Source organism: Pinus tabuliformis, chromosome 8 (genome assembly GCF_031772625.1).
Source record: "Pinus tabuliformis cultivar Carrire ecotype Pingquan chromosome 8, CPIR1, whole genome shotgun sequence".
Classification (NCBI taxonomy): domain Eukaryota; kingdom Viridiplantae; phylum Streptophyta; class Pinopsida; order Pinales; family Pinaceae; genus Pinus; species Pinus tabuliformis.
The window spans coordinates 1,478,645,124-1,478,666,661 of record NC_142294.1 but is presented as its reverse complement, the minus strand read 5'-3'; the positions used below and the strand labels follow the sequence as shown (position 1 = coordinate 1,478,666,661).

The 21,538-nt window shown below is 37.1% G+C and overlaps 1 protein-coding gene across 4 annotated transcripts in view; it reads right to left on the bottom strand.

Moving 5' to 3' along the window:
* Positions 1-2,622: 2,622 nt before the first annotated feature.
* The window catches only part of LOC149241405 (calcium-transporting ATPase 5, plasma membrane-type-like), a 293,316-nt gene continuing 274,400 nt past the window's right edge, over positions 2,623-21,538 (bottom strand). For 3 of the 4 annotated variants that reach the window (XM_089373955.1, XM_089373952.1, XM_089373954.1), the window contains 6 exons: positions 4,456-4,501; positions 4,177-4,311; positions 3,910-4,017; positions 3,501-3,592; positions 3,247-3,386; positions 2,623-3,077 (listed from right to left, as the gene is read on the bottom strand). In XM_089373955.1, the coding sequence (XP_089230081.1) occupies positions 3,004-3,077; positions 3,247-3,386; positions 3,501-3,592; positions 3,910-4,017; positions 4,177-4,311; positions 4,456-4,501 (595 nt within the window). In that variant the 3' untranslated portion in view covers positions 2,623-3,003. The remainder of the gene's footprint in view (positions 3,078-3,246; positions 3,387-3,500; positions 3,593-3,909; positions 4,018-4,176; positions 4,312-4,455; positions 4,502-21,538) is intronic. The other variant, XM_089373953.1, reaches the window with a different exon arrangement.

Here is a 21,538-nt window from a genome sequence, read left to right as displayed (position 1 = left end):
TAAGTTTTGAGTCCTCGAAGATTGAGATGGGGTGGATGTCAAGGAAAACACAAAAGGCAAGAAGACCTGCGAGAGCTTTAGCCTCCGCCAAACTGTTTGTGCCCCTACCAGCATTCCAGGACAGATAGTATTGTAGGTTCTCGTCCATGTAGATGACCGCCCCGCAACCGCAAGAATGTCTCTGTGCAGCACCGTCAAAAAAGGCCCTCGGGGATCTTTGGAAAGAGACAGGTAGACCACCACTGTTGGCACGTTTCTGTATTGAAGGCTTTTTAGGGGCAGAATCATATATGAGGACAATGTGTTGCAAAATTTCCATAAGGGGCTCCTTTGCTCCATTGAAGATTTTGTTATTTCTCCACCGCCAGGCGCTCCATAGTGTGATAATGAATATCATTCTCAAAGTAGCACTTTGCCTACACCACCAGTTGAAAGCAGTCGGGATAGAAACGTGAAGGAGAAGAGGAAAACGGTATAGAGAGGCTAGTTCCCTCCATATGCGCTGCATCGAGTTACACTGGAAAAACATATGTAGATTTGTTTCCTCGTCCAGTTCGCACATCTGGCATCTGCTCGGCCCGTGCCACAGTCTTTTCCTCAAATTTTCCCAAGACAAATTCTTGTTATAAAAAACCAGCCAAGAGAAGTAAATGTATTTGGGGGCGCAGTCTAAATTCCAAAATGCTGTCGGGAAGGAGGGGCGAGAGAGCACTGACCTGGAGCTAATCATATCGGCGTAGATATTTTTAACACATACCAGAGAGTTTGCATTTGACAGGTTCCATGTTAAGAAGTCCTGGGGCATGGTTTTGATAAAACCGCAACTTTTCAGAACCGAGATGATCGAGTCCCATTGGCTCGACAGAGACTCTGGCAGGTTCAATTCAGCAAGCCGATTTCCATATTGGAAGGGGGCCGTGCCAACCAGAGATCAACTTATCCCATGTAAAGTAGCCTTTGCCATGGAGGAAAAAAAGAAGCCTGTCAGAAAATGAAATGGATTCGCGCCCACTCATAATGGGGTCAATACCGATGATAATTTTATTGCCTGACTGTAAGCTCCATTTAAGGTTCCCAATGAAATACTTCTCTATTTTGGTTACCTAGTAGAGCTCATTTTTCTTGATGAGAGTATATCTTGTGGTCTCACCTACAGGCTATGTATGTTGGGGCTCATGGTCTTCCTATGGTTCCTTACAATGTTTGTATTATGTCCCAAGATGATCTTGGGTTGATTGATGAGGTGACTTAGGGGCATCTTTTCATTGCTAAATGGGTGGCTAAATGTTTAGAAGGGTTCTCTCCTTGACAAATTTTGTTGAGGTGATAGCATGGCCAAAGGTGGTTAGGTTAGTGCATTGGCAAATGTCAAGTAACCATGTGGGGTGATATTTGGATAGTGTACCAATTTGGAGTTGGAAGGTGTAGGGAAATCATGTTGTTGATTTCCCTTGCTTTTATGTGCAATAGTTGAGCAAGAATAATATTTTTCTTGAAAGGATTTATGGGATGCCAATGCTCTCTCTTGGAAAATTTGATGACTCTTAGGTCACAAGTTTACCCTTTCTTCCATTGATCATCCCTTCATTATTAAGATTGTGGGTCTCATTCCATTAGAGTATCTGTACAAGATAAATATAGATATGTTAAGGCCCTTTTGGCATAATTGGGAGTGGAATTTTGGGCACCCCTTAGTTTAGTCCAATTCTAGTAAATTGTACTCCATTCTTCACCAATGTCATGAGCTTGGTGCAATGCTAGTAAATTGTACTCCATTCTTCACCAATGTCATGAGCTTGGTGCAATGCTAAATGCAAGGTGGGTGTCTTTTGATGCTAACAATTGATGGATTTGGGGATTGCATATTGTCTGCTAGTGTCCTATAAGCTCCATGTATTTGCATGGTTGGTGATTTATCAAGGGCTTCCCACAAGAATTCACTGCCTGCCTATGAGTGGTGTTAGGGTGGAGATGGTGAAGAATTTATTATAGAATTGCTCTTTTGCTAGATCTTATTGTGAGCATGTGCAGTTAGAGTAGGCAACCATTCTTCGGGGGATCAAATTGCCGTATGGTGTTGTTGGAAGATTCTAGATCCATTGTTTGGGCGGGATCAAATTGTCGTATGGTGTTGTTGGAAGATTCTAGATCCATTGTTTGGGCTTCTCTTAGTGAGATATGGTATTGCTTGCAGATTTCATCCTTGTTCACTCTGCAAGCTGCGGTGCAAGTATGCTATTGACAATGAGGCTAGCTCTTTGGTTGTGTTCTGCCATATGTGAAGAGTGGAATTACATATGTAGCTTTTGGCAAAAGAGTTTTTACTGATTAAAGATGTGTTTTAGATGTTAGTCCCTATTTAAATTTTATTATTGTTTCTTGTTGCTTTAAAAATGTAAATTTTAATGTATATATCCTCACTTTTTGTTTTGTTTTTTCTTTAATGTCCATATTTTAATGTAAATATAAGTAATTTTCGAAAACCAAAAAATAATCTAAAATAGTCAGTACACAATTTTCATACAAGGCTAATATATAAGGATTCTATTTGCCTGTCAACTTAACCATCTAGAGAACTTATCTCTTTTCATTTAGACTTCATTTATACATAAAAAGCTGACATCTCCAAAGAATTCCTATAAATCGAAATCAGAAGGCACAATAATTTTGTAATGTCTATACAGGGCAATTATAAAAGTACTTTTCAAAACCAAAAAATAATCCAAAGTAATCAATACACAATTTTCATACAAGGCTAATATAAGGATTCTATTTACCTATCTGCTTAACCATCTCGAGAACTGATCTATTTTCATTTATACATGAAATCTCCAAAGAATTCCTATAAAGGGAAATCAGAAGGCACAATAATTTTGTAATGTCTATACAGGGCAATTAGAAGGCACGCTCATTTTGTCAGATTCATCTGCCTCATTTTGGTCCTTGTTCACTTTATTGTCCGATGGTGATGCAATTTCCAGTCAAAACTTACTAAACCTTTTCTTATACCATGTCCATTTGACGATTTGTCTCTTCGATTCCTTCGGCTGTGCTGTCATAGTTTGACCCATCTGCAGCTGCCAAGAAAAAATCATTGAACAGTCACTCAAGTTTTCTACGTGAAATATATTTATTTAAATGAAGCAATCCACCCAGAAGATCAGTGAATGAAATTATTACAATTTCAACATCAACGCTTAATACAACCTGCCCTTGTTAAGATGGATTGCCAGCACCATCAGTTACCTGAAAGATCCTTTCGCCGATTTTTCTTTATACAGAAGTAATCCAAGAAATCCTTTCTCCGATATTTCTTTATACGGAAGTAATCCAAGAAAGGTGTTTTAGATACAGGAACGCGTTTCATTATGGCCGCTAGTGGAAAACTGCTCCATAATTTACATGAAGTTATTGTTTAAAATCAATGGCATAATAAATATGTAGGAATTGAATAACACAAGATTGAAGTGAGACCTAAAAAAGGGATTGATTTTTAAAACCTTATCAAACCAATTCCGATACAAACAATCCATTTTTCCCAATCCAAGTGAGTTGTCGATGCAATTTTCCCAGCGAACTCGACAATTAAAATCTGCAAATGAATACAACATAAATCTGTAAAGCTTACAAGATTAAAATCTGCAAATGAACTCGACAATTAAAATCTGCAAATGAATCTGCAAAATCTGTAAAGCTTACAAGATTCACAAAATATAGTGGAAGACAAGAATATAATTCTTCACGTAATTCTAAACTTGCTTTTGATTTGGCGAGACAGGGTAAAATGCCTGCCCCATCCTTAGTGAGGTTCAAGCATTTACCTTTCCAAGGGTCAGCATTCACTGATACAAATTACGAGGAAAGAACAATTCTTAGCACCTTAACCTTGCGAATTAAGCTGCTCCTTACCTGAATTACAAGCGTAATGCTTATTATTCCAATGAACAAAGGGCTGGAAGATAGTCCTTCGAAGATATTTATCTGATCTGGTCTCCTTGAGTTGAATTCATTGAATATCTGTTAATATGACCATCTAAAAGCGGTCAAACCAATATTATGAAAGAAGAAAAGCGTAGATTTTTTGGGCGAAAAAATTCCTTTGGGAACGTCTGAAGCAAGACAAAAAAACTGAAAGCAAAGAAAACATGTATTAAGAAATGAATCTGTTCAACTTACTTGGCAAAAAACAAAGGCATTAAAAATCACAGTGTTTCTCACTGTGTCTTCATGGCCCGTGTTATCATGTTTTAGCTTTAAAAGCTCCTTCCCCTTAAATGTAAGTGTAAGGAGAACTATAATTTGGTAGAAGGACTGCACGTTTTCAAGAGTCATCAATTCATTTTAAAAATTCTTTACCAACTATTATATCGGAGATAATACTTGAATTTTAATCACTATTATCTTTGAAATGGTACTAGATTTCTTGTTCACTACCAAAAGCAAGTGACTACATACCTGGGATAGAAGATTTCTCCACATAATGTTTGTAACGAGGGGTTCACTGCAATGAGAAATAAACAATGGTGATAATATGGGGATGTTAGTGTTTTCACACTTATTGACATCTATTAAGAAAAACATTGAACTGTCCACTATTAAGAGTCGAGATTTTTACTAGTACTCCCTAATCAATGCTTCATATCATGAGTTTATAGAGCATTTATCCATTATAATGTAACACGTGTTAAAGAGAGCGATGATGTCCACTATTAAAAGTCGAGATTTTTAATAGAAAATGGTGCAATAACAATAAAAAAACAAGCCATTCAAGTGAAGTACTCCCTAATCAACGCTTCATATCATGAGTTTATAGAGCATTTATCCATTATAATGTAACACGTGTTAAAGAGAGCGATGATGTCCACTATTAAAAGTCGAGATTTTTAATAGAAAATGGTGCAATAACAATAAAAAAACAAGCCATTCAAGTGAAGTACTCCCTAATCAACGCTTCATATCATGAGTATATAGAGCATTGATCCATTATAATGTAACACGTGTGGAATTCGAGTGGTCAAAAGACATGATAATTTTCACATGACAATTTCAGTTATGTTGTAACTTAGGTCAATCTTTGTTCTCTTTTTTATTCTGACCCCACTTTAGAAATTTTGCAGCCATTCTACATTCAAGGGCATTAATTTCATGGAATTCTCAGCACTTTGTCAAAATATAACTGCCTTTGAAGTTGGTCACAATTGAAATTCGTCACATTTAAAATATATGTTAAAATTACCTTATAACCACATCTAATGACTCACACATCTGAGAATATTTGTCCTAAGTGGCTCATGCATACTCTATATGTTAACAAGTGTACAAAGCGCTAAATGGACACCTCAGTGATGATGTGGCATCCTTGTCATCATCCACTTTGTTGACATGAATCTTAATCTAGGTAGATATGGTTGAATCAAGGTACATGAATCCCAATGTAGGTACATGGATATGAAGGAAATGACACAGATCTTCAAGGTATGCATGGATCTCGAGGCATGGTGCATGAATCCGAATGTGAGGGTGTACAACTATAATGATGCATCAATCTCCAAACAAGTCATTAGGCAATGCACATTGAGTAATTATTTTCCAACGACATCTTAACATAAGTTAGTTTTATAAATTGCCTAGGTTGACCACAATATGACACTTTCACCCTCATTACATGTGTCAATTCTTAGGACATAAAGTATTTCCTAGGTCACTTGGTTAGAGATAAGTAAAAATAGTGATTAATTAATGGAAAGAGGAAACCAAACCTTAAGTTTTGATCCTCAAAGTCATTTTTAATGATGTATAAGGTATTTTACGAGTCCAACTAACCTTTTTGAGTTAGGAATCTTCTTTTTTCTGTATTTGTAGGCCTTTGAGAAGGAGTTTTTTCTTAGAATCGCCACTTTGGTACTGTAGGTTTTAACCCCGTACAGAAATTCCCTGCATACAAATTCTAAAACACAGAAAATAAACAATGCGAGAACATAACACATAAAACACATATACACAGAGATTTTCCCCTGGATCCCAAAACCGGGACTACCAGCTTGATTTTTCATTATGTTCCTTTCAATATTATAATACATATTTATACATTCCGAAGCATCCAATACCATGGACCGAAAACCATTGTGTCCAATACCATGGACCGAAAACCATCGCGTCCAAAAAACATGTGCGAAAATCATGCACAAAACCATAGGTGAGTCCGCCCATCCTAACATAGGGTCCAAAACCAAAATTTTGGGGTTACGGGTACGCCTCAATCCCTCTGTGACTCCCCCCCCCGCTACATAATCGACACAACAAAGGGGGGCTCCGCCCCCCCCTCTAACCCCCCGGTTAACTATGTGGACTAGTCGTGGAAAGAATATAACACAACCCAACGTTCTCCCACTTGTTATTTTCTTTCCACAGGGGGCCAGAAGAGAGCTTAGTCATTTTTCCAGCCCTAAAACGCCCATTGTCTCTCTACACCAAGAGAACTTCTCAGAGCTCAAAGATTTTGTCAATGCATCTGCAGTATTCTTCAAAGTGTCCACCTTTACCAACAACACCTTTTTGTCTTCTATCATATCCCTCACAAAATGATACTGAACATCAACATGCTTTGCCTTTGAATGATATGCGGGGTTCTTTGCCAAGAAAATTGCACTTTGGCTGTCACAGTCTATCCTTATAGCTCCCTATACTAACTCCATACTTGAACACAATCTCTGCAACCAAATTGCTTCTTTGCTTGCATGAGTGACTACCATGTATTCTGCTTCTGTAGTTGATAGTGCCACTATAGATTGTTTCTTACTCATCCAACTGACTGCACCTCCAAATAGGTTAAACACATACCCACTTGTAGATCTTCTCTGATCCAGATCTCCAGCTCAGTCTGCATCAACAAAGCCATGAATATCCAACACTATGTCCAATCCTGGTCTTCCTTGGTAGCACAAACCATAATCACTAGTGCCACGCAAATACCTGAAAACCTGCTTCATTGTTGTCCAATGCTCCTTCCCTGGTTTTGACATAAACCTGCTCAATACTCCCACTGCATGTGCAATGTCTGGTCTAGTACAGACCATTGCATACATCAAGCTACCGACTGCACTTGCATATGGAACACGGGACATGTCCTCTTCCTCTTCTTGTGTCTTGGGACACTGTTCAGCAGATAACCTCACACCTACAAGAATAGGAACCTTCACCGGTTTACTATCCTGCATATTAAACCTCTGCAGTATTGTCTCGACATACTTCCTCTGGTTTAACCAGAGCTTCCTGTTTATACGATCTCTTTTAATTTCCATGCCCAAAATATAGTTTGTAGCACCAAGATCTTTCATGTCGAATTTGGAGGACAATTGGGTCTTCAAATCTTGGATAATTTTTTTGTCATTTCCAACCAACAACATATCATCCACATACAAGACCAAATAAATAACATGTCACCAATTAATTTAAAATACACATAGTGATCTGCTTTGCTTCTGGTGAAGCCAAGTCCCCGTATAAATGTGTCAAATTTCTAATACCACATCCTTGGTGACTGTTTTAACCCATACAGAGACTTCTTTAACTTACATACCAGTTCTTTCTTACCCTTCACCACAAAGCCTTCAGGTTGCTTCATGTAGATTTCCTCTTCCAGATCCCCGTGAAGAAATGTTGTCTTCACATCCATCTGTTCTACCTCAAAATCAAAAGCAGCATCAACAAATAAAAGTAATCTAATAGAAGTTACCTTGGCAACAGCAGAAAAAATATCACCAAAATCAATTTCCGGCACCTGGGCATAACCTTTTGCTACCAACCGAGCTTTGTATTTCTCCACTTTTCCTTTTGCATTTGTCTTCTTCTTGAACACCCATTTGTTTCCAATGGATTTCCTTCCAGCCGGCAACTCCACCAGATCCCAAACCTCATTTTTGTGCAAAGATTCCATTTCATCAACCATGGCCTCTTTCCAAAGTTTTCCATCCTCTGAATCCACTGCTTCCTTCACAGATCTGGGATCATCGTCAGTAATAGATAAAGCAAAATTTGAACAGAAAGCAGATGGACTATACCTTTCTGGCTGCCTTCTTTCTAAAACTGATCTTCTCACACCCGGAGTTTGTGGCTCTTCATCTTCTGATTCCTCCTCTGCTGTAGAGTCTGATTCTTCCTCCTTAAGCTCAAACTCTATCTTCTTAGGTTCCTTTGGTTGGACTTCATGTTTAATAAAATCTTTTACCTCTCTGAACACCACATCTTGGTTGTACACAACCTTCCGTGTGACTAGGTTCCAAAGCTTATAACCCTTTAAACCATCCTTATACCCAATAAAGATGCACTTTTCAGATTTACTATCCAACTTAGTTCGTTTCTCCTTTGGAACATGTACATATGCATCACATCCAAATACCCTCAGATGTGAAAGAGAGGGTTTCTTACTAGTCCATACCTCTTGTGGAGTCCTATCCTCCAACGCTGATGAAGGTGACCTGTTGACTAGGTAACATGCAGTATCCACCGCCTCTACCCAGAATTCCTGTCCTAACCCGACACCACTGAGCATGCTTCTTGCCCTTTCCATCAACGCCTTATTCATTCTTTCTGCAACTCCATTTTGCTGATGTGTATATGGAGTAGTCTTCTGCCGTGCTATACCACACTTCTTGCAGAATTCTTCAAATTCCTTACTGCAAAACTCTCCACCGTTATCTGTCCTCAGCACCTTTATCTTCTTCTCTGTCTAGTTTTCCACCAGAGCCTTAAATTCTTTAAACCTGTCAAAGACTTCAGATTTCTTCTTAAGGAAATATATCCATGTATTCCTTGAGAAGTCATCTATAAATGATATATAGTACACAGACTTACCCAGTGATGGAACCTTCACAGGTCCAAACACATCACTGTGCACAAACTCTAATATATGTTTCACCCTCTTACCACTAGAGGGGAAACTCACCCGATTCGATCTCGCAGATCTCCCACTGAACAGGGTCTACCACAGGGCCGAGTGAAACCCCTCAACAACAAAGGCATCCCCTTGAAGCCAAAACTGCTATGATACCAAATGTAGGTTTTAACCCCGTACAGAAATTACCTGCATACGAATTCTAAAACACAAAAAATAAACAATGTGAGAGCATAACACATAAAACACATATACATAGAGATTTTCCCCTGGACCCCAAAACCGAGACTACCAGCTTGATTTTTCATTATGTTCCTTTCAATGTTATAATACATATTTATACATGTCGAAGCATCCAATACCATGGACCGAAAACCATCGCATCCAATACCACGGACTGAAAACCATCGCGTCCAAAAAACATGTGCGAAAATCATGCACAAAACCATAGGTGGGTCCGCCCATCCTAACATAGGGTCCAAAACCAAAATTTTCTGGGGTGCTGCCCCGGACCCCATAAAGTGGGGTTACAGGTACGCCTCAAACCCCCTGTGACCTCCCCCGCTACATAATCGGCGCAACGAAGGGGGGCTCTGCCCCCCCTCTAACCCCTCGGTTAACTACGTGAGCTAGTCGTGGAAAGAATATAACACAACCCAACAGGTACCTTATTTGTTACCCATTTTACATATTTTTTCTGATATGCTTAGTATTTTTCTTTAGACATATTTTTTAATATAGACTTTAGGGAGAGGTTCTTTTTAATGAAATGGATTATGGCATAGCTCTAACTTTTGATTTTTAAACATTTACTTTCTTCACCTCTAGCACTTTTGACTTTATTTAGTTTTGGCTTACATTTTCCTTCATATTTTCTTGATTAGACCTTGCTATGGTAGTGTAAGGGAAATGATTAGAAATGATAAGTATGGTTAGGCTATGAAGTCCACTATTCATTATTCACTTTGATCACCAGTACTACAATCTGGCCTAAGTGAATACATACTTATCTCAAGACAATTATGTTCTCCCATGGTACATGAGACAAGATAATAAAATCTTACAGTTAAGATGTGTTATTAGATCATTGCCAAATTTTATTACTTTTATGACAAGGTTAGAAACCATCACACCACTTCTAGATAAGAAACCCACACATGAAATCATAGCACATCAATTGAAATAAAAATAAAGCATGGAATACCATTTGTGAGAGTACATATTATCTGATGTGATGTGATAAGGCACAATAGTTGATATACCATGGTAGAGTAAACTATCATAATATAGATTATAAGTATGATATTAATATTATCACATAGGGTTTGACCGAATAACATAACTATCTTTTTATCTTTTTTCATTTATATAACAGCTATCAATATATTTTATAATAAAAGAGTTTGAACTTTAAGCAATTCAAGAAAGTAAACCCAGATTAATCCAATACTTACATGAATTTCGATACAACATTGCACTCTTTGAAAATGCAAATTGGCATGGGGCAATTTACAAAAAACCAATATGAAAAGACGAGTAAGATAGACATTCAACAAATTTAACATATGATAACCATTAAAATGAAGAACTTAGTGATCATTTGGAAACAAATAAAAACCATTAAGCTTGCAAATCAATGACTTGACTAGGATTCAACAAATACAAGCCACACAATATGCAAATCCACAAGGGTACATCTATCATAGTTGGCAGTTTGTATTGCTAATAGAAAAACATGCTAAAACATAGGAAATTTGGGCCCCATGAAGTTGGAAATACATAAAACATCATGGGAATGACAATGGGGTTGGTGTGCTAATCACACAAAAGCTCTTAGCTCTTACCAAGCTCTTGGAACTCCTAAAACATTTCCTCCAAGTTCCAAGAATTCTAGAACTTAAGAAACCAAAGGAGTGGGTTCCCTAACTCTCGAGAGTAATATAGGTCTAAGTGTCTAGGCATGCAGAAGTCACCCAAAATCTCCTTCGGCACTTGCTCAAATGTGAGCAAGTTGTAGTTGTAATATAGCCTAAGTTCAACTTAGGAAAAACACATAATTATTATGTTGGCTTATTGAGCTAAAGTAAATTCAAGAAAAGTAAATTAATTACTTTAGTGGTTATGTTTTATTCTCAACCATTGATCTCCAGTAAGGTGAGATCTAATCTCAGTTGTCAAACACTTTGGAGATCAGGGTTACGGATCTAGCTCAATGTAAAGTTAGAAAAGCAAGGCTAAGGAGAAGGACAAGACATATATTAATTTTAGATAACAATGGTATGTTCTATGTTTTAGAACAATTACTTCAATGTTTCTTTAGCAGCGCAATGAAAATTTCCAATAGCAATCACATTATCCATTAATCACATTGAGTGTAAAAGTAGATAGAACATGAAACAAAATACAAAAGACAAGCCAAGACAAGAGAACACTAGATTTGACAAATGTCAGGGAAAAACCCCACTGTGGGGAAAACCCTTTGATCAGTTCTTCTTATTGTTAGATTTTAAACTTCTATGGTGTCCCTTTTGTAGAGAAAGAGTTCGGATTTCCCACAGTGGGATGTGAAATATGTCGACATTTTGAATCCCAAAGAGGATCCATCATCAGAACAGTGAGTGATGAAAGAAGAGTCCAGCAAAAAATGAATAAATAGAAAATAAATGAATAAAAACAAAGACCTAAACAATTAGTTAAAACCTAAATACTAAAAAACTAAAATTATTAAAATCAATCAAATAGATACAATAAATCAAATAATGAAATAATTTTATTATGATTTATTAAATAATGAAATAATTTGATGAATAAATAATTATAAATAATAATAATTATTTGTTTTATTTATAATAATTATTATGACCCATAATGCTACAGGTTAAAAATCTAAATAAATAAAGTCAAAACTAAAAATTAATAATCTAATAAAATAATATCATAAAAAGTAATCACTACATCCTATAAATTAAATAATGAAATAAGATTTTTATCAATAAATAAATCATTACTAATAATAATTAATAATTAATAATTATAAATTAATTTATAAATAATTAATTATTAATAATAATTATATCTATTTATAAATAAATAAATAATAATAATTCATTCATAATGTTAATGATGAAGATGTTGTAAAGTTAAATCTAATAGTTAATGTTACTAGTAATTCTTAATTATAATTAATTTATAAATAAATAATTATTAATAGTAATTATATCTATTTATAAATAAATAAATAATAATAATTTATTCATAATGTTAATGATGAAGATGTTGTAAAGTTAAATTTAATAATTAATGAATATTAATTATCCTGGAGCTAAACTATTGAGAATTAATTTTAATGTATTTAAGAGGAAGGTTAGGGAAAGATAACTATTCCTGAGCAGTGATGCGCGAGAAGATGTGGCAAAGTTAATCTCACTGATTAGAGGAAACCAACTCTCGCTGATCTCAAAGCCACTATCTCCGTTGAGATTATGTGGATTTTTCATAATCTTCAGAGCTTCACTAACTTTCCTCTTCTGATAGTGATCCTCTCTAGTGATAATCCTGGCATTCTCTAAGCAAACTTGATGTTTAGTTTTCAAGGAATGTTCCTTTCATTCTTAATGTCAACTCTATGCTCCAATCTTCTTTGCAATGACCATCTAGTTTCTCCACTGTAACTTTTACCACAATAATTATTTATTTATAAATTAATTATAATTGTAAATTAATAATTATTATTAATAATAATTTATGTATTGATAAAAATCTTATTTCATTATTTAATTTATAGGATCTAGTGATTACTTTTTATGAGATTATTTTATTAGATTATTAATTTTTAGTTTAGATTTTATTTATTTATATTTTTAACCTATAGCATTACGGGTCATAATAATTATTATAAATAAAATAAATAATTATTAATAATTATTTATTTATCAAATTATTTTATTATTTAATAAATCATAATAAAATTATTTAATTATTTGATTTATTGTATCTATTTTATTGATTTTAATTATTCTACTTTTTTAGTGTTTAGGTTTAGCCAATTGTTTAGGGGGTTGTTTTTGATCATTTATTTTCTATTTTCTATTTATTCATCCTCCACTGTACTCTTCTTCCCTCACCCACTGTCATGATGATGGATCCTCTTTGGGATTCGAAACGTCAACATATTTCACATATCACGGTGGGAAATTCGAACTCTTTCTCTACAATTCTTCATATTGTTATATCAAAATGTTCAACAAAGAGAGTACAAAATGTTAAAGTTGACTTGCCAAATCCAAGTCAAAACAACCCTGTCAAATATGTAGTCAACTGCAGTCAAATTTTGCCCTAACCAAAAAGTAAAAAATGGCTAATGCAACAGAAAATCCTCCTCTTTGGAGCTTGGTAATACCCAATCAAACTCAACCTGATAAGGTGGTCAAAGTCAGCGCAAAACAGCGCTGAAAATTGCAGTCAAACTTGGTCAACTCTACGGTCCGGTCTACGATCAACCCTACAATCAATCCTGCAGTCAAAGTGCCCATAAATTCTCAATTCCAGTGTCAAACTGTATAGCAAGACAAAAACGAAAATTTCCCACAAAAATTGCAGTCAAAGGATGAGTCAAAGTGCTCGGTCAACATTGGTCAAACTCCTGCAACAATCCTGAAATTCAACCCTGCAATTTGCCTAGAAAATTTGTCCTTCTGCCACACGTGAGAGAGAGAAGATCTTCCCAATCGCTGTACGAACCAATGAGATGAGAGAGAAGAAAATGTGTGTGATGTTGATGCCAAATGAGGTGAGAGGGCACTTGTATTTATACAAGTCGTTGAGGGTGAAGAGTCATGTCGATTGAGCTTCATGAGCCTACATGATGTGGCCAACCTGAATAATTTGCATGTGTGGGCATAAATTCAAAGACACACTTCTTCTTATCCAAATTGGATGATCTTTATATCAATTCTGGTCCTCTCAAAAAGAGGAATTTAATGCAATTATCATCTCCATCAAAGGAGTTGTCCCAAGGTGGAATTTGGTCCTAGTTTCCAATTTTAACACTCCCTCTCAACTAGGGCGAATTCCACCTGCCAATCCATCCATCATCATAGATCATCATGCCATCATGTCGTCATGTACCATCTCTGTATCTCATCTCATCTCTTCTCTGTTGAACACTGATATGAATAATGAAGAATAATCGATCGAGAGTGAGTCACAAAACCTTACCACTCTCCACTGACAAAAGACAGTCCAGAGGTAGAACCTCAATCAGACATGATAACAGATCAAGTTGTTGAACACCATGCATCCTAGACATAGGGAGTACGCCAGTACAAGATGCATCCATCGGTAGTGCTATGGTCCCTATCCACTTTTCCCAACTCATTGGCCAAATGAGAAATACTTCCCATTAGTCTCGGACTACATGGGTAGGATGTATGCTGGGACATCAACAGGATAAGGTGAACCACTCATCTTGCTCATATGCCATAGGAAAAGGTGAACCACTCATCCTATGCATATGTCAATCGTAGGGGAAGGTGAACCACTCACCCTACACACATGTATTGTAGGGGAAGGTGAACCACTCACCCTACACACGTCAATCATCATGGGGTATCACAAGGGAAGTTGAACCACTCACCCTGTACACATCGCACCAATAGGGAAAGGTGAACCAATCCGCCTATGGTCGCTTATAGCTCCAAGAAGTACCCCAAGCACCCATGAACTCCCAAAGTTCAAAGTCCAACTCAAGCGAGACCCTCATGGGAGGGTCTATCCATGACTCAAAGTCTCTCTCGGAAGGCTAAGGATTTGACCTTCCCTAAGGACTTCGTGAGGATGTCTGCAACTTGCCCATTAATCCTAATGTGTTGGAGTCTTATTGCTCCCTGTTGTATCATATCCTAGATAAAGTGGTACTTGATATCAATGTGCTTGGAGTGGTCGTGGAACATAGGATTCTTTGAAAGGTGAATCCCACTCTGGTTGTTGCAGTGGATTACGATGGTATCCAAAACATGCTCAAATAGCTCACTAAAGATCTTGCTCAACCAAACAAATTCACAACAAGCCATACTAGTAGCAATGTATTCATCCTCAACAGTGCTTAGAGAAACCGATTTTTGCTTCCTACTCATCCAAGAAATTGACGCAGACCCCAATGAGAAGCAACATCCAAACGTGCTCTTACAATCCACCACACTGCCATCTCAGTCAACATCAACATATCCATGTAGCCTCAAATTCCTGGCAGTGTATCTCAATCCATAGTTGATTGTGCCACATAGGTATCTCAAGATATTCTTAGCAACAATCCAATGTATGTGATGAGGATCAACCATGAATTGACTCGACGTATGCACATCGAAGCATATGTCTAGTCGGGAGTTTACTAAGAACATTAGGGCCCCCACAAGTTGTCGATACTCGGAAGGGTTTGCCAATTCAAGACTAACAACACTTCCACATAGCATCTTGAAGTTGAGTTCCATCGAAGTAGACACAGACTTGCAATCCACCATCCCACATCTCTCAAGCAACTTCACAATGTATTTTCCTTGACAAAGGAAAATCTCACCTAACTTTCTCCAAACCTCCAAGCCTAGGAAGTAGTGCATCAAACCTAGGTCCTTCATCTCGAACTCGGAAGCCAAATCCCTCTTGCATTGATAAACGAAAGGGTTTGCACCTGTCAAAAAGAGATTATCTACATAAAGGACCAAAATGAGAGGCATGTCCTTTTCAACCTTGAAGTATAGGTTAGGATCAACATTGCTCCTTGTAAATCCTAGCTTCATAAGATAGCTATCAATCCTCTCGTACCAAGCCCTAGGGGCTTGCTTCAACCCATAGAGGGCTTTCTTCAACCTGCATACATGTGTCTTTTGATCTTGTACTTCAAACCCCTAAGGTTGTTCCAGGTAGACTTCCTTTTCAAGCGAGCCATGCAAGAAAGCAGTCTTAACATCCATTTGATGTAGACTCCATCCTTGAGAGGCAGTGAGTCTAGCAATAATTGATTAGATAGTGGTATATCGGTAAACCAGTGCAAATATTTCATCATAGTCCACTCCTTCCTTTTGAGAGAAGCCTTGAGCAATGAACCTAGCCTTATATTTTTCAGCACTCCCATCACCTCCACGTTTAATTTTGTATAGCCATTTTGAGGTGACTATGGACTTGACCTTCGGTCTAGGCACAACATCCCAGACATCATTTTTCATGATAGATTCATATTCACCATTCATTGCATCCTTCTAGACTGGGTGGTTTACGGCTTCTTCGAATGTACATGGCTCAGTTTGAACAATAGTACTCATAGCAACTAAGTACCCTTGATACCTGTTTAGCGTCTGGATTTCACAAAATGTCCCTCGGAGAAATATGTCTTTCAACATCTTCGAGAGTATTTTTGAGCCACAAAGGTCTTTTTTTTGAGGTAGAGGGATCACCGGGAGGTGGATCAATGGGATGCATCAAGTCTTCAACATCGGGCATAGGCTCATCTATTGGAGGTTTGTCCTTCTTTTCTACAGCATCATCATTATCCTTCCTTAGAATGGGGAGATCTCTAGTCTTCCCAAGGGCAATGTCTTCATCGAAGGTGACATCATGGCTTATTTCCGCTTCTCTTTGACCAGACACATAGATTCTATATGCCTTTGGATTTTTGTTGTAGCCCACAAATATACCTTTCTTCCCAAATGCTTCTAACTTGTTTTTTTTCTCTTTAGGCACATGAAAATACATGGGACAACCAAATATTCTAAAATGAGAAACAAGTTTCTTACCACTAAAAACTTCTTCGGGTGTCTTGAAATCCAGTGGTTGATGCAGGCTTCTATTTTGAACATATATGGCAATGTTTGCAGTTTCTCCCCATAAAAACTTCAGTAAACCTTGATCATGGAGCATGGCATGGGTGGCTTCTATGATTGTTCGATTCTTTCTTTCAGCGACTCCATTTTTCTCAGGAGTGTATGGAATGGTTGTCTCCCTCTTAATGCCAACCTCTTCGCAAAAGTCATTAAATTCATTTGATTCATATTCAGTTCCATTGTCAGTCCTCAATATTTTTATCTTCTTCCCTGTTGGATTTTCCACCAAGGCTTTGAAAGAACGAAACCATTTGAACACTTCATCCTTCTTCTTCAAGAAATAGATCCATGTTTTGCAAGAGAAGTCATCCACTCAAAGTGCATAGTATAAGTATCCTCCCAATGATGTTACGGGCAACATTCTCGATAGGTCAGAATGGACAAATTGAAGAATATTAGTAGTTTGGCTTTCACTTTAAGGGAATGGTCCCCTTGTAAGTTTCCCAGTTGCACAACCTTGACAAACTCCTTCATGATTTATGTTGAACTTGGGCATACATGTGACCATCTTCATTACCCCAGGTAAGGTTTTGTAATGAAGGTGAGCAAATCTTTGGTGCCATAATTCAGATTGAAGAGAAGTATCGCAAGTCAAGGCTCCTAAAGGACTTCTTCCAACTTGATATAGACCTTCAACCGTAAATCCAAGTGTAAATGCATCTTTAGGGTTTCTTTGCCAAATACATACATTTCCATCAATGAATGCTACCTTGAAGCCTTTATCTTCCATCGCAGAAATAGACATTAGGTTCTTCTTCAAATCGAGTACATACAATACATCTTGTAGATGAATGGTTTGACCTTAACTTAAGTGAAGAGTAACAATACCTATCCCTTTCTAGGATAGGAGGCATTATCTCCAAGTATGATCTCCAAATTAGTCTTCTTTTCAACCAAATTTGAGAGGGCCTCCTTGTACCCAGTGAAGTGCCTTGAGGCTCCACTATTAATCAACCAATGATCCAACATATCCAGAGGAGAGGCAGTAGGTAGAGAAAAAATAAGATAAAATTCATTTTGTTTTTCTACAACATTACTTTCCTCATACCTGAAATTTCTTGTCCTTTGGGAAGGTCTATTAAGCAGCGGGAGCATTCCTCTTTTCTTTATTGTTGAGCCTATTGTTCCTTTGATTTCCATTGCCTTTGAAATTGTTGTGGTTGTTGTTTTCATCATCCCTTGGAGAATTCTCCTCGTGAGGGAATTCTCTAGCATGATGGAAAAACCTGTTACAATTGAAGCACCTTCCTTTTCTTCCTTCTTTGAATCCCTGCTTGAACCCTTGAACTCATCTCCTTGGACCATCATTCTTCTTTTTATTAGCATGAGTGAAGAAGGAAGTAGGTTCATTTCCATTTGAAGGTTTGTCCCTCTCCATCATCCGCGTCTCTTCTTCAGTGCATCTAGCCAATAATTCATTGAAACTAGGAATCTTATCATTGTTGAGAATAGTAGTGTTAAACACATCCCATGCTCTTTAAAGACCTCCAAATGCAATGAGAGCGAGCACCTTGTCAACAATAACTTCTCCAATAGATAGAAGGTCATTCTTGATTTGAGTGATTCTCATAAAGTAGGATCGAATATACTCCCCTTTATTCATCTTGATGTCCTTCAACTTGTTCTTGAGAAACAAGATTTGATTTGCATTGTTTACTTTGAACATCCCAATCAGCGTATCATACATCTCCTTAGATGTTCCCAAATCATAAATATAGGCAACTAAATGCTTTTGAATGTAGTCTATGATAATTCTTTTAGCTTTGACCTCACATTTCTTGAACTTCGTCTTCGCAACAACAAGTGCATTTGAAGGAGGCTCAACCACTCTTCCCTGCACATAGTCCATGGAATCATTCTCTTCCAAAGTCAAATCCAAAGTCATCTTCCATGCATGATAGTCATATTTTTCCTTGAGCTTATCCTCAGATTTGAAGTAAGATGTTGTTAGGTCCCTATACTACTAGTGTAACCCCTTATTGTTATTAGTGCAACCCCCTTGTTATATTGTTGTGCCCCTGTAGTCCCCATATTGTTATTATGGTGCCCTATAGAAGCCCACTATTGTTATTATTGTTCCCTTACATTATTATTGTTATGTCGGCTTTGATTATATTATGACCCCTTAGACTCCTATATATAGAAAAGAGGTCTTATCGTTTGTATCATCTACGAATTGTTCATTTGTGTAATGTAAAGCAGGTTGCCCCCTCGAAGAGACTAATTTCTAAAGCGTTGATCTTTCTTTTCTATCTTTTTGTGAGCTGGTTTCATAATATTTGGTATCAGAGCTTTGGATTCTAGGGTTTCACTGCTCCAAACAGGTCATCATGGCATTTTCACTGTAACTTGTTTTCTGCGACGTTTTAGAAGCTAAAAAAACCCATTTGAGATGAAATCGCACTGAACCTCGAGTCCGAATTTCAGAACTTGTTACGCTATATTTTCGGAGATATGATCTAAGGAAGTTAGGGTTTTTGAAAGCTCCAAAATTGCATTTCAAACAGGTCATCGTGGAATTTTCAATATAATTTGTTTTCTACGAAGGTTTAGATTCTAAAATTAAAACCCATTTCATCGAAATCTTGGTGAAGCTTGGGCCCGAATTTAAGATCCTATTTCGCTATATTTTCGGAGATACAATCCAAGACATTTAGGGTTTTTGCAATATCCCGAATTACATCCCAAACAAGTGACCTTGGGAAAATCATCATAACTTTCCTTCTAAGCATCAGATTGAAGTTTTATAAGGAGTTACAGAAAGGGGGGAACTTGTAGATTTCTATGAATCAGTTTCAGGTTCGAAGGTCGAAACAATTACACGTGGAACTTCGTACAAGTTCGCTCTTCTGAAAAGGTATATAATCAGGTCATCTTCGAAGATTGTGCATAAATATTTCTTGGAGAATCCAATTTCGATCAGATTGGTGGCATTGGAAAAAGGACGCAGAGGGCTACTGCAGGTCGTAATTTCAGAACTGAGAGATCAGAAATTACAGAGTTATAGTCATTTCAAGATCGAGCTCCTAAAATCAAGAAAAGGCGATATGAGGAAGTTTGATGGCAAGGATCCGGTAAATTGGATACTGCAAATGGAGCAATATTTTGATCTACATGAGGTGCAACTGTTACAAAAGGTACACATTGCATCTTTATATTTAGAACAGAATCATTTTTTATGATATGAAGGGCTTTGTTCTTGTAAACCACTTGTCACGTGGTCAATTTTCACGGAGGAAATGATAGCACATTATGAAGATACAAAGAGAAACACTTTCTTTAGCCAATTGATAAATCTCAAACAAAAGCGATCAATGGCAAAGCACATTGAGGACTTTCAAAAATTGAATATAAGGGTAAATGATATTCTAGAGAAGCAAAGGATTGATGTCTTCATAGGGACTTTAAAGGATAACATTCAACATGAGGTTCGTCTTTGGGAACTTGAGTCATTGGAGAAGGCATTCAGGTTGGCAAGAAAAAATGAAAGCGGAATTATGGAAACAAGGAATCCCACCACTCACAACTATAAATATGGAAGTGTTTTTGCTTCTGGCCTTACACAACCTACAAGGTTTAGACCACAACAATTGGAAGCAAAAAGAAAAAAAGGGCTTTGTTACTTTTGTGATAGCAAATACACTAAAGGTTATAAGTGTGCTGAGAAGAAATTATTTTACATAGATTGTGAAGAGGAAGAAAAAAAGGACCAAGAAACATCAAAAGAAGAGGATATATACCAGGAACCAACCCTAAAGAAAGAAGAAATGAATCCGACCATATCTTGTAAAGCATTGGCAAGAATTACCACTCCTCAAACTCTCAAGATAGAAGGACATATCAAGAAGAAGAAAGTTCGAGAAGTGAAAGATCACATCGAGAAAGAAGAAATGAATCTGACCATATCTTGTATTGCATTGGCCGGAATTACCACTCCTCAAACTATCAAGATAGAAGGACATATCAAGAAGAAAAAGGTAATAGTGTTGATTGATTCGGGCAGTTCCTATAATTTTATTCATTGTAAGATAGCCAAGGAATTGAATTACTTCCTATATCTAGCACCAGAGTGTCAAGTGATGGTTGCAAGTGGAGGAACCATAAATTGCTCTGGAAAGTGCTATAATATCAAGATATCCATGGGAGAATATGTATTGAATAGCCCAATGGTTTCCATTCCAATGGGTGGTCCTGATGTTGTACTAGGAGTCCAATGGCTACAATCCTTGGGTACAATAGCTTTTAATTTTCAAGAACTTTTCATAAAAAAAAATTCGGAAGGAAAGGAAGTTGAATTAAGGGGTATCACAGGGAAACCAGGAAAGATAATCAGCTCTAATGGAATTAAAAAGCTTCTAAAGAAAGAAAAATGAGGCGTAATTGCACAATTATGTTCGCTAGAGGTTCCCACATCAAAATCATCTATTTCTCCACATCTCCAAAAAGTCTTGGACAATCATTCCAAGGTATTTGAGACTCCCAAAGGCCTCCCACCTATTCGTGGTCATGATCATTCAATTCATGTGATTCCAGGAAGTGTTCCTCCAAACATCAGGCCTTACAGATATCCATATGCCCAAAAGAGTGAAATTGAACGTATGGTTGCAGAAATGCTAGAGGCTCGTATAATTCAACCTAGTCAAAGTTCTTTCTCTGCTCCAGTAGATTGATGCACAAGAAGGATGGGTCATGGCACGTGTCCAAATTATAGAGAGTTAAAAATTCTTACTATTAAAGATAAATTTCCCATTCCTGTCATTGATGAATTATT